The sequence below is a fragment of the Spermophilus citellus genome (assembly GCF_964194105.1).
Source record: "Spermophilus citellus genome assembly, chromosome: 9".
NCBI classification, from domain to species: domain Eukaryota; kingdom Metazoa; phylum Chordata; class Mammalia; order Rodentia; family Sciuridae; genus Spermophilus; species Spermophilus citellus.
The window spans coordinates 132,616,745-132,630,405 of record NC_138191.1 but is presented as its reverse complement, the minus strand read 5'-3'; the positions used below and the strand labels follow the sequence as shown (position 1 = coordinate 132,630,405).

The following is a 13,661-nucleotide window of genomic DNA, read 5'->3' as shown; positions in this document are numbered from 1 at the left end:
CTCTGTTCCAGAACATTATTATCACCCCAAAAGGAACACCTGTACCCATTAAGTAGTCACTCTCCATTCACCCAGCAACCATAATTCTGGGTTCTGTCTCTATTTTACCTGTGTTTGGATTTGGATTTACCTATTTACCTATTCTGGACATTTCATATATAAACAGAATCATGTGGTACATAACTTCTGTGTGTTTCTTCTTGGATTTAATACTGGTTTTGAGTGGTTGGGGTGTAGCTCAGTGATAGAAAGCACCTAGCATACATGAGGTCCTGGGTTTCATCCCCAGCAATAATAAAAATAAATGGATTAAATAGGTAAATAATGTTTTTGAGGTTCATCCATATTGTGGAATGTTTCAGCACTTCATTCCTTTTTATTGCTGAATATTTCATCTGTTAATGAACATTTGGTTGTTCCCCCTTCTGGCTATTATGAATAATGCTGCTTTAAACATTCATGTAAGTATTTATTTGAATACCTGTTTTCTTTTTTAGAGGGGGATACTGGGGATTGAACTAAGGGGACTTGACCACTGAGCCATATCCCCAGGCCTATTTTATATTTTATTTAGAGACAGAGTCTCACTGAGTTCCTTGAATACCTGTTTTCCGGTCTCCCGGATGCCCAGGAGTGGAGTGGCTGACCATAGACAATTCCGTGATTAGCTTTTGAAGGCCCACACCGACTTCCACAGCTGCTGCATTGTTACCTTCCCCCCATCAGTGTACAGGTCTTCAGATTTCTCCACATCCTCACTGACACTTGTTAATTTTTGGTTAACAAATTTGTGTAGCCATCCTCATGGAAGCAAAGTGGTATTTCATTGTGATTTTGATTTCTCTTTCCCTAATGAGAAGCACTGTTGAACACCTTTTTTATGTGCTTTCTGGACATTCATATATTTTCTTGGAAGAAATGTCTGTTCAAGTCCTTTGCTTATTTTTAATTGGACACTTTGTTGTTTCTTGTTGAGTTGAAAGAATTCTTTGTGTATTCAGGACAGTAGATCCTTATCTGATGTATGAGTTGCAGGTATTGTTGTTTTAATTTTGTAACTACTCTATAGTAAGATTCTTAAAGTTAAGAACATGATCTTTTAGCCAGGCACCGTGGCGCACCTCAGTAATCCCAGCGGCTCTAGAGGCTGAGACAGGAATCGTGAGTTCAAAGCCAGCCTCACCAACAGCAAGGCACTAAGCAACTCAGTGAGACCCTGTCTCTAAATAAAATAGAAAATAGGGCTGGGGATGTGGCTCAGTGGTCGAGTGCCCCTGAATTCAATCCCTGGTACCCCCCCCCCCAAAAAAAAAAAAGTCATCTGCTGCTCTGACACCTGCCACACCAAACCTAAGGATGTAGCTTAGTGAGCTGTTTGGCCTGTCACCGGTGCCATTGCTCCCCGAGGCTGAAAGCCTTGTCCCCTCAGTATTAGTGCCTTCATGGTGCAGTAGTGCCTATGGCAGCTTTTTGCCATTACCTCGTGACAATAAGCAGGCACCGAGTAAAGTGTCTGTTGAATTCATGAGGTAATTTAGCTTCGGGAAACTTGAACCAGGCACTCTGTATGCCTCGGGGCTCCTGAAAGATGGCCTTTTAGGGTGTCTGGGGCCCAGCCTCCCTGCTGCCGCTTTCCCCTTGCACATGTTCTCTTGGTTCCTTTCCCCCTCTCTTAGTTCCCTTCCTTTCCTTACCCCCCTTCATTCTCTCTCCCTCTCTGCTTCCCATTTGGTGTGTGTTGCTAGGTGAATGCAGGGCCTCACCTGCTGTGCCAGTGCCAGCATGCCAGCCCCCAGCTAAATCTCCAGCCCCTTTCCTCCCTTTCCCCGGTTGCGTGGTTAGTGGGGTGTGGGTGTGTGTGGAGAGAAAGCAAGATTGTGCGCTTATTTAGAAATCAAAGTTTAAAAAAGATGAAAGGTTGGGGAATTTGATCCAGTGCTCTGAAAGAAAACAAGTATGAGATGAATTCCTGCTGAAGACATCAATGTGAATCCAGATAGGAACAACAGGTCCCATGGCCCAAAAGCTAAAGCTGAAAGGTGAGCAGCAGTGTCAGCAGGGCACCCTGCAGTGAGGCAGAATCATAGAAGCCCCTCCAGGTGGAGCCCCGGGGCCAGTGCTCTTATGCTGGGCTGGGGAGAGTGTACTGTGGCCTGGCACCCAGTTGCTTGCCTGTGTCACAGATTTAGGGGTCAGGGAGGGAGAGACAGATGGACACAGTCCTCTTCATTTGGAGAAGGGGCCATGAGGGTGAGCAGAGCCCAAGACAGCAACACTATCTCTTGGTCACTGGGGCTTAGCCTTGTCTGAGTTCTTTGGCATTAGGTGACATGATGAGAGATTGTGGTCCTATCCCAGGGTCTCAGATTTAATTATTTCCCTTCTCTGTATCATTGTCACTAAATCAACCAGTGACCACAGCTTTAGTGGTAAGTGCAAGGAATGATACACTTTGATGTTGTGTAGTGGTAGTGATTTATGTGAATTAGGTAAGTTCCCATTCCCACTTAGGAGAGTTAGGGACGCGTCCAAGACCACACAGCTGGTGGGTAGTAGGGCCAGAATCAATGTTCAAGTTGTCTGGGTCCCTGGTGGATACCTCTGATCTGCCACCCTCCTCTGGGACATAGATTGTGTCTGCCCCCAGGCCTGTTCACTGGTATTATTGGGATGGTCACATGTAAGCAGAGCACCTGACGTGACAGTGTTGAGCTAAGTGATGTGAAGTGATCGGTAGTGGATAGGAGAAGGCTTCTTTTGAGTTTGAACTATTCTTACCTTGTTGACCATTAAGGAAGAAAGCTGAAATTGCCCCCTCCTCTCATAGGCTTTTAGAATACAGTGCTCCGCAGGAACTGAGATGGGCAAAATTTGTGTCTCTTCAGTATTTAAACTTATATTTAAAAGGAAGGCACACTGACTTCAAAAGTCAAAAGCTCCCTATTCCCCTTAATCCTGTAGCCCTCTTCATAAATGATAGCCTTGTTCAGTTGAGCACATAGTATTCTAGTCTTGATGCATTTATAATTATAAAAAAAATCCTTTATGTTTTATCTAGCTACAAATGCACAGAGAAAACTAGAATATATATATATATATATATATATATATATATATATTACAAAATTATGTGAATTCAGAGATTTGGGGGGGTTTTATATATATATATTGGGGATGGAACCCAGGAGTGCTCTACCACTGAGCTCCATTCCCAGCCCTTTTTTATTTTTTGAGACAGGGTCTCTCCTAGTTGCCGAGTCTCTCCTCTTGCCTCAGCCTCCTGACTTGCTGGGATTACAGGCATGTACCCTGTGCCTGGTGATTTTGGGGGGTTTTTCGTTAGGGGGAGATACCACAGATGGATTATATTTGGGACTTGCTCTCCCATCCAGAATGAATTCATGTGTTACATTGTCTTTCCTCATATGCAGAGATCCTACAGCAAGGAACTGTTTGAAGAAGTAATTTCAAAAATGCGGAAGGCGGGGATCAAATCCACTATAGCGATAGAGAAGTTTAAACTTCTCGCTGAAAAAGTAGAGGAGATAGTGGCTAAGAACGCACGCGCAGAGATCGACTACAGTGACGCTCCGGATGAGTTCAGAGGCAAGTGGCCTGGCTTTTTCACACTGACCACTGTGATCTGAGTCTACTTGAAATACACGCTAACAGCACTGCCTGTACTTCCCGTTTCTTTGATGCACTACAGGTACAGGTGCTGCCTTTTTTTTGGACTGGGATTTAACCCAGGCATGCTCTACCATTGAGCCACATCCCCATTCCTTTTATATTTTGAGACAGGGTGTCACTAAATTGGTTAGGGTCTTGCTAAGTTGCTGAGGCTGGCTTTGAACTTAGAATCCTCTGCCTTAGCCTCCCAAGTCGCTGGGATTATAGAGTGCACCACCACACATGGCTTAGCATTGCTTCTTGAAAGGCTCTGTCTGAAATTACTTTTGCCTATTTTTAGGTCACAGTGTAAATTGAAAAAATGTCCTTAGCCTGATTTCAAACCACATAACAGTCTGGAAGATTTGAAGGACAGCTTTGTCTTTTGTAAATGAGGACTCTTGCTTTCAAAGAATTCTGAGAAGTGCGGATGAGGTCCAGCCCTGCGGGGCCTGCTGCATAACTGCCCTCAGGTCTTTGTTCTCTTCCCGGCAGTGGTGACACAGACTACTTTCCCCTCTCCACAAGGCAGTGAATATGCCTTCCTCTCATGCTATTTCCTCCCCAAACTGGGAACCCTGGAGAAGCCATTTGCTATTCCTTTGGATGTATTTTTGATGGTGGGAGGGACTTGGTTTTGTTTTTCTTCAGTTTTAACCCCTATCATCAGGTAGAGTTTGTTTTGCTTTTTCTCTGCAGACCCTCTGATGGATACCCTGATGACTGACCCCGTGCGGCTGCCCTCCGGCACCATCATGGACCGCTCCATCATCCTGCGGCACTTGCTGAACTCCCCCACTGACCCCTTCAACCGGCAGACGCTGACTGAGAGCATGCTGGAACCAGGTAGGGAGGGCACAGCTCATTGCAGTGTGCCCTCAGTGCCAGGAGCTCAGCCAGAACCGTACCAGAGGCAGCCAGGAAGGGAGAAGGGCCAAGTCCGGGCTCTGCCAGGCTTGTTGCCCTTTCTACAGAAAAGACACAGAGTGCGCTCGTCTTTTTTCACTGTGGACATCTGGCCCTTCCTGTTCTGTCCTGTTTTCTGCAGGCTTCAGCTAACGAGGCAATGAGTGGTTTTCTTTCCATGCAAGCCTCATCTCAGGAAGAGTTCGCCCACCTGGACACTAATTTTTTTTTCTTCTCCCCTTAGTGCCAGAACTGAAAGAACAGATTCAGGCATGGATGAGAGAGAAACAGAACAGCGATCATTAACCGTCCCCCTCGCCCCCTCTGCTGGGAGCAGCCAAGGCCAGCGAGGCAGGCAGAAGCAGCATCCGCGGTGCAACTGTTGCTCAAACATCGGAGGCATCTGGCCAGATGTGGCCAAATTCCCGAGAGCCCAGCCCAGTGACCAAACAGTAGAGATCTGGAGGGACATGAATGAGAAGAGGAGCCCAATTCCTGTACATATATTTAAGTGACAGACACAGTCAAAAGCTCAAGGGACACGTTTTATGGTTGCTTGCGTAATAAAGCACGTCCTTCCATGTCACGATTTGGGGCTTTTGCAGTGGAAGTCTTTTAGTGATGGCGAATGGGCCTGGGCAGCATCCCCTTCATCTTTTGTTGTTGAGTTTTTTTTTTGTTTGTTTGTTTTTTCTGTTTTTTTTAATCCAATATCCGTTGATTTGATTGTGATTAGAGAACTTGGACATTTTGCTGCTAAAGAATCTTTTCCCTTCTCCCACTTCCTGCCCCTACTTGCACTGCTGTGGATTTTTTTTAAAAGAAACAAAAACAAATTCCTTTCCCCACCCTCCAAACATATATTCTGTGAGATAACTGTGCCTGCGACAAAGTGTTAATCCTGGGATCGTATTTTTATATCATATTCTCATATTTGTTTTTTTAATTGGTGTTAGATGACATGATTAATAAAAAAGGCAAGATATTTTCAGAATTTGAATTTCAATTTTTTTTTTTTTCCTTTTGAGATGTCCCTTTTAAATTTTTTTATTATAATCAACATGAAGAGAATCCTGTTGCTCTGGTCCTTATAACAAGCCCTCTGTTAGGAACTGAAGGAGCAATTGCAGCAGATGGGGGTGCTGAGGGATATCAGGACTTAGCAACTGATGGTTTTGGGGGGTGAGGGTTGGTCTTTTTAATGCTGTATAACAGTTCAAAACCTTTACCGTTATCCTGTGAGGGTAAATAAATTGCTCTACCCTTGAGTCTGAGTTTGAGGCAGGGTTCATTTGTATGATGTGTCCTTTGGGGTTTGGCCTTACCAAAGCAAAAAAGGGTGCAAGAAATGTGGATGTTGGTGTGCTTGTTTAAACACTCACCGCCAGCCACACACACGCACACGGCAAAGGCGTTTTGTATTACCGCTCCCAAGTAACATACTTGAATTCTTGACTTTCCTTTGGGGTAAAAAAGGATTTGAAACCATAAAGTGTTTTGAAGAAATTAAGTCTACAGAAACATACTTTCTCTTTTCTTTTCCTTTTTTCCCCCTCCACAGACCATGTCCTCTGTTCAGTTCCTAACGCAAACTACAATAAACGGTGATACACACACACAAGGAATTTTGAGTCTTCTTTTTGTGGAAAAATAAAAAGGTGGGGTGGGTAAACAGAACCAAATGAGTGTGTGTGTGGTAAATCATCTTTTCTGGAGCCAATTAGGCGTTGCTGTTTGATGTGTGTGTGTGTGTGTGTGTGTGTGTGTGTGTGTGTGTGTGTTGCTAGGGATTGAACCCAGGGCCTTGTGCATGCAAGGTAAGCACTCCACCAACTGAGCTGTATCCTCAGCCCAGGAGTTGCTGTTTTTAAAATAAAACTTTCCCATTCCCGTCAGCCTTGAAGACCACATTTGGTTCTCATTCCAGTTTGCTGGTCTGCGGAGGCTGTTCAGTATTCTACTTGTGTGTAGAGGTTTTTGTAGACGCTCCTTTCATGAGCGTCTCTCCAGGCAGCTCCAGTTTACAGACTGACTCTGCTGCTTATGGAGCAAGAACAACAGGCACTCCCACAGCTTCCCATGTGGGAGGGTCCGTGCAAAGGACTTTGCATTCATGGTGCCAGCTCCAGGAGGACACTGCTATTTATTAGTTTGTTTTGGGTCTCTGTTTTGTTTGAAACAGGCCAGGCGGGGGTGGAAGAAGTTAGGTAACCTGCTGAGCGTCACCTGGCTGGTTAGGTGAGCGGCAGGTATGCAGGCACCAGCGCCCCCACCTTTGTGTCTACTGCTCTTGAGTGCATTTTGACTTTTTAAAAAAATACAATATGTGTAGGGCTGGGGTTGTGGCTCAGCAGTAGAGCGCTTGCCTTGCATATGTGAGACCCTGGGTTCCATCCTCAGGAAATAAAGGCATTGGGTTGTGTCCACCTAAACCTAAAAAATAAATAAATATATTTAAAAAAAAAATACAATGTGGGCTTGGCTTGTGGCTCAGCGGTAGAGCGCTTACCTTATATATGTGAGACCCTAGGTTCCATCCTCAGCGCCACCTAAAAATAAATGAGTAAAATAAGGGTATTGTGTCCAACTACAACTAAAAAAAATATATATTTTAAAAATAAAATAAAGATATGTGTCCAACTTCAAATAAAAAATATTTTTTAAAAAGTACAATGTATCTATTCTAATAAAAGACAATATAAATGAACATAAAGAAAAAGATGAAAATCTCCCATAATCCTACCATGCAGATAATTCTGTCAACTTACTTTCTACTAAGCTTACTGTATGTTTTAACAGTGCTTGGCCTGTGCTTATTTCTTTGGGAACTGAACCCAGGGCTTTAAACACTCCAGGCAAGTGCTCTACCACTGAGCCACATCCCCAGCTCCTAATTTTTGTTCTTTATTTCTCTCACAAATGGATATTGCTTGTTTCCTCTCCACCTGATTATAAACTCTTAGGAGGCACAGAATTGACTTGAGTTCCCCAATCATCCCCCATGAATATAACAAGATGCTGCCTTCTACCTCCATGTGCATTTGGGGTTTTTTGAATATTCACAATTTTGAAGTTTCAAAGACCTCTGGGGCAGGAGCCAGGACAGGGTGTGGATGAAGTCATTCTCTTGCCAGACTCTCAAGAATGAAAATGCTTTGCTTTTCCATTTTTAGAGTCTCAGGGTGACCATATTGCAGAAACTCAGACTTGCCTTCAATCTGTTCATTAGAGATGTTAAAATAAATTCCAGATTATTTCAAAAGAAGGTCTTGACAAAAAGGAAAATTGTCAAAGAAAAAAAAGAATCTTCGAATCATCAGCAAAAGAGAAACAATTCTTGAGGGAAAGACGATTAAAATAACTTCTTGCGTATTGTGACTCACTGGTGTGTGGGTTCTAAAAAGGAGTTGGTAGAATGTCTTTTGAAAAAGTAACTGAGCACATGTGTTGTTCCCTTTAAGTAGTTCCGGGCTATGTACATAAAACTGCAGGAAGTCAATCTGAGGTTGGCTGATAATTTGTGATTCATGAGCATATTCTGTGTGACCTACTCCTACATTTATTAACTCACATGATAGTCAACAACCATGTGAAGGAGAATGTGGGAGAACTGGCACATGAACCTAGGCTGTCTGGCTTCAGACCCCGACCTGTATGGCAATACTCCAGAAATGGTCCAGAATGCCCAAGGAGAAACAGCAGAGCATTCTGGAAGGTGCTTTGTTCTTGGGGTCCAGTCTAGACCTAACCCTCAATTTGAATGGTTGGATTATTTCAATTTCATGGCTTTGATTCATTACCAATCACTCATGGTAGACCCCAAATTTGCATCTCCAGTCCAAGTCCCCTCTGGACTACAGACACTGGACATCTCAGATGTCTAATAGGCCTTCATCACCTGTGACCTGAAATCCTTACATGTCAACCCCAGCTTATTCCTTTTGGTCTCCTGTCTCTAGAAATGTCAACTCCATTCTTCCCAGTCCCTCAAGCCAAACCCTTGAAGTCATCATTGACACCTGTTGGGCTCTCCCCTCCGTTCAGTCTCTCCACAGGGCTCTCAGCCATACTTAAAAAAATGTATTCTAGGGGCTCAGGAAATTTAGGCAGGAGGATCATGAGTTCAAAGCCAGCCTCAGCAACTTAAGTGAGGCCCTAACCAACTTAGACCCTGTCTCTCAATAAAATATAAAAAAGGTCTGGGGATGTGGTTCAGTGGTTCAGTGCCCCTGGGTTCAGTCTCTTACAAAAAAAGAAAAAAATGTATCCCAGAATTCAGCAACCAGATGCACTGCTCTGTTCCTTGGTCTGTTGGTCTGAGTCCGTGGGCTCTCCTGGGTTTTCCAACGGATCTTCCTGCTCATCCCCTCGGCCTTTCTCGAAACGGCAGCTGGCTGCTGAGGGTGTAGCAGCTCACGGGTAGAGCTCTTGCCCAGCATGGGCTAGGCCCTGTGTTGGGTTCCTGAGCCCCACAAGGAAAAAAATTTTTTCTTTTTTCTGTAGTGAGACTTGAACTCAGGGGGCTCTCTGCCACTGAGCCACATTCCCAGCCCTATTTTGTATTTCATTTAGAGACAGGGTCTCACTGAGTTACTTAGCGTCTCACTGTTGCTGAGGCTGGATTTGAACTCAAGATCATCCTGCCTCAGGCTCCAGAGTCACTGGGATTACAGGCATGTGCTACCACGCCTGGCAAGAAAATTTTTTTTTTCATGGTGAAGATTGCTTTATTGGTGGTAGCTGTACAAGTCAACTAGTTGTACTAATCAAGTAAATATTTACCCCCAAAGAAGAGCTCAGTTATTAATAGATTACTAGTCCACAGACCACAGAGAACTGAATGAAACAACCTATGATTGCTGAGATGACTATAGTCAGTCCTGCTTCTTGGGAGATGAAGCCATAAATTGATACATGGTATATGCTGTTCCATCAACTGAAAATTCTGGTAGCTCTACACAGGAGGGCATCAGCCTTTAGATGCACTGCAATTTCACTATCCTCCCCAAATAGCTTTTGTTTCTCTGAACTTTATTTTCAAAATGCCTCTGTGAAATAGTGCTGTTGGTGCTTGGGGCAATCCAATGAAAAATCAGATTTCACAGCATCTTGAGTCAGTTCCTGCCCACCAACGTGACAATTGAATGCTAGGCAAAATATTTTTTAAGTGAATTTTATTTCAGGACAGTGGAAGGGAGAGTTAAGAGTATTGGCTATAAAAAGGAAAGTGCTGGCTGGGTGTGGTGGTGCATGTCCTTTAGCCCAGTGGCTCCGGAGGTGGAGGCACAAATTCAAGGCAGCTTCCGTAACTTAGCGAAACTTTGTCTCAATATACAAAAATAAAGGGGCTGGGGATGTGGTTCAGTGGTAGAATGCCCGGGGTTCAACCCCCAGTACCAAAAAATAGAAAAAGAACGTGTTGAATCTAACAGATTGAGAATTCTTGCTTTAGGGGTCCAGAGATATCATGTTAAAGTAGAACTTGGAAAGAATCCCTGGGTTTGTCATCCCCAAACCTGGCCCACTGTATATACCTGCTTTTCCCCAAAAAGAAATAAACCATTTCTCCATTTCTTAATTTTGGAACCACCTGTTAGTTCTCACATTTATCTATAGACGATGAAAAGTCAAGCAGTAGCTTGCGGTCCCCCAGGGTCCCCCGCGGGCTTGTTCCCTGGGGTAGCAGTACTATTGGCAAATAGGGGCCTTTAGGAGGCGGAACTTAGTGGGAGGTCCTCAGGTCACTGGGTGGCCCTCCATGGGGCTTGGGGGACCTTGCCCCTCCACTTGCTTTCTCCTCTTCTTCCTGGCCATAAGGAAGGCAGCGTTATCCCACTGTGTACTCCTGCCCTGAGGTGTACCTCGTCCTCGGCCCAAGAAACAGGGCCAACTGTCATGGACCGAATGGACCCCAAATGAAGCTTTTCTCTTCTAACATTGATCAACTTAGGCATTGGTGATGGCAACAGGAAACGGAGTGACACATGTACCTTTACTATTCTGCTTCCGAATCTCCTTACCCAGATCACGGAGTTCACTCTTTCCCACGTCGCAGGCAGCAGGGTTGACAGAATCTCTTCGACCTGAGAAGGAGGGTCCCCCTTCTGCCATTTTCCTGCCACGTTTGCTCATTTTCCTCAGTCTCCTGACTGCAATTCTGTCTTCCACCTGCCACTCAGTCCCAATGCCAGTGCCACACACATTACGCTTTGTCACATGGGCACCCAATTCTGAGGACCTGAATCTTGCTGCTGAACAGATTCCCCCGCATTTAGTGGCTTAAAACAGAACCTAAGTTTATCCTCGTCTTTGTGGCTGTGGCTGGCTGGGCTCAGCTAGGCAGGTCTCAGGAATGGAAGAGGTTGCATCCTGGTGGTAGCTGAGGCTGGAGACCCCAGTCACATCTGGCTGTTGGCTGGCACACCTCCACGTGACCTCTCTGTTGCCACCTGGTTTCCACAAGCAGCATAATGACCAGGTTCCAAGAGCTGGCACTCTACAAAGACCAGCGAGAAGCTGTTTTGCTCTGACCTGGCAGCCCCCAAATCCCATAATATGATTCTGCTACAGACACAGGAAGGCTGGGCTTCCAGAAGGGAACATAGGTCCCTCTCCTCAATGGGAGGTGTCAATGTCCCATTTTAAGAACAGCATGAAGGCTGGGAGGTCTCTTAGGCTTATTGTTTTGTTTTTCACTGCTGAGGATGGAACTCAGGGCCTCCTGCCTGCTAAAACCCGGTTCTATCCCCAGGGGCTGTGGCAGCTGTCTGAAAACACAGCCAGCCATGCAGGTTTCTCCCTTCTGTAAACTGCCTATCCTAACGTATTTGCTCTCCTGCCCTTTTTCTTGATGCTTTGTAGATGACTCTTTTTGTTGTTGTTGTTGTTTAGTATTTTTCTAGAATTTCATTTCCTAGTCAGCTTTAGAGTTGCAATTATCTTCTCCCTCTTATATCTTTGTATGATTTCCTTTTTGAAAATAGAAATTCTGAATTGTATTGTTATATCAATGTTTTACTTATAGGTGTTTTTTTCAAATTGAGGTATAATTCACAGAGCATACAATTAATCATTTTCAAGTGCACAGGTCAGTGGCATTTAGTGCATTCAAAATGTGGAGTGACCAGCTCTCTCAAAATCTTGGTCCATGTTCTCTTGATGTCACACAACACCTGAGTCTGGGTGATTTATAAAAAATAGTGGTTTAGCTGGGCGTGGTGGTGTACTTCTGTAATTCCAGTCGCTTGGGAGGCTGAGGCAAGAGGATCATGAGTTCAAAGACAGCCTGGGTAACTTAGACCCTGTCTTGAAATAAAAAAATAAAAGGGGCTGGGGGTGTAGCTCAGTGACAGAAACCCCTGGGTCAATTAAAAAAAAAAAAAGTTCTCAACACTTCTCAACACTGTTGCATTGCATCAGGAACCAAATTTCTTTCTTTCTTTGGTTCCAGGGATTGAACCCCACAGTGCTTACCCATTGAACCACATCCCCAGCTCTTTTTTTGTACTTTAGAGACAAGTTCTCACTGAATTGCTTAGGGTCTTGCTAAGATTCTGAAGCTGTCCTTGAACTTGCGATCCTCCTGCCTCAGCCTCCTGAGCCACTGGGATTACAGATGTGTGCCACCGTGCCTGGCCAGGAACCAAATTTCAACAGGAGTTTTTCAGGGATGAACCACATCAAACCATAGTCCTCTAATTTTAAAACTATGGATGTGGTATGAGAGCCTGAAGAGGTTTTTGTTTGTTTGTTGTTTTTAATCTTTTGAATGAAGAGTATGTACAAAATGCAAGAGAGGAAAAGCAAGTAAGAGGAGCATGACTTTCCCACCCAGTCCTCCACATTCCAAGGCCCCTCCCAGTCCACACGCCTTGGAACTCATCCCTCTTTCCAGCAACACATGTATTCTGCTATTACCATGTCACAAATTGACAGCTCTTGGGCTGATTCCAATTTAGGTTGTGTCCCAAAAGCTCTTCCTAGCTCCGCCTCCACCCACAACCACACCCCATCTTTTGTTCCAAGCTGCCATTACCTCCCCTCCCAGAACCCAGCCACCTGTCTGCTTAGCACGTCTCCATAGTTCCTCAGCCCTCTGCCTCCTGCTCCACTCAGCACTCTCCTGGACTGGGTTCAGTGGTGGATTACAACACCACCTACTTCTCCCAAGAACCCCAGTGTAGATAGGATTATCCATCTCCTTCCCCAGATGAAGAAACTGAAGTTCAGGGAGGTTACATCACTTGCCTGTGACTGCAGAGCTGCTAATTGAAGACACGGGGGCTCACCCGTTTCGTTCTACCCTCAAGTGGCTATAAGCTATTCTTGGGGGTGTTTTGTCTCAGATAATTAAAAACATGGGCAAAAGGTTTGCTTCAGTCATTTCCAAGCCCCAGGGAATCCTGGGATGGATAGAGAAATCTTGGCATTGCTGGTTTCCAGCAGACAGTCTCTAAATCTTCTGTCCTTTTATATCATGTATCATCTTTTATGGTGGTTTAAATAATTGATGTTGTTTTGTTGAAAGCTAAGCACATTGGAGAAATTGCCACTAATGGAAAGGCAGGAAGTGGGCAGGCATGCTGGATTGTGATAGAACATGGGATCTCCAACCGGGTGACCCTGAAACTCCTTTGGTGCAGATTGTGTGCGTGTGCACGTGTGTGTGAGAGTGAGGAGACAGACATAGAGAAATGAATGATGGTCACGGCTTGGCTGGTCACGTGGTCTTTGGTCTCTTCCATTCCACTGGTGGGTTTATAGCTCTTTGGAGATTGTTTTTCTACCTTTCAACCTCTTTATAAAATGCATGGTGCTGGGTGCAGTGGTGCACACCTGTAATCACAGTGACCTAGGAGGCTGAGGCAGGAGGATCTCAAGTTAGAAGTCAGCCTGGGCAACTCAGTGAGACTCTGTCTCAAAATAAAACAAACAAACAAACAAAAAACAGCTGGGGATGTAGTTTAGTGGTACAGCATTCCTGGCTTTAATCCCCAGTACCCCCCACCCCACCCCCGCCAAACTCACATACATGGTACCTGTCAAGAACTCGTGTCTCAAGGGTGGGAGGAAATTGCTGATGTAAT

At 44.8% G+C, this 13,661-nt stretch overlaps 1 protein-coding gene across 5 annotated transcripts in view; it reads left to right on the top strand.

Moving 5' to 3' along the window:
- UBE4B (ubiquitination factor E4B) overlaps positions 1 to 6,201 on the top strand; it is a 117,022-nt gene extending 110,821 nt beyond the window's left edge. For all 5 annotated transcript variants that reach the window (XM_081306803.1, XM_081306805.1, XM_081306802.1 and 2 more), the window contains 3 exons: positions 3,432 to 3,606; positions 4,369 to 4,515; positions 4,820 to 6,201. In XM_081306803.1, coding sequence (XP_081162929.1) covers positions 3,432 to 3,606; positions 4,369 to 4,515; positions 4,820 to 4,881 — 384 coding nt within the window. In that variant the 3' untranslated portion in view covers positions 4,882 to 6,201. The remainder of the gene's footprint in view (positions 1 to 3,431; positions 3,607 to 4,368; positions 4,516 to 4,819) is intronic.
- Positions 6,202 to 13,661: the final 7,460 nt, after the last annotated feature.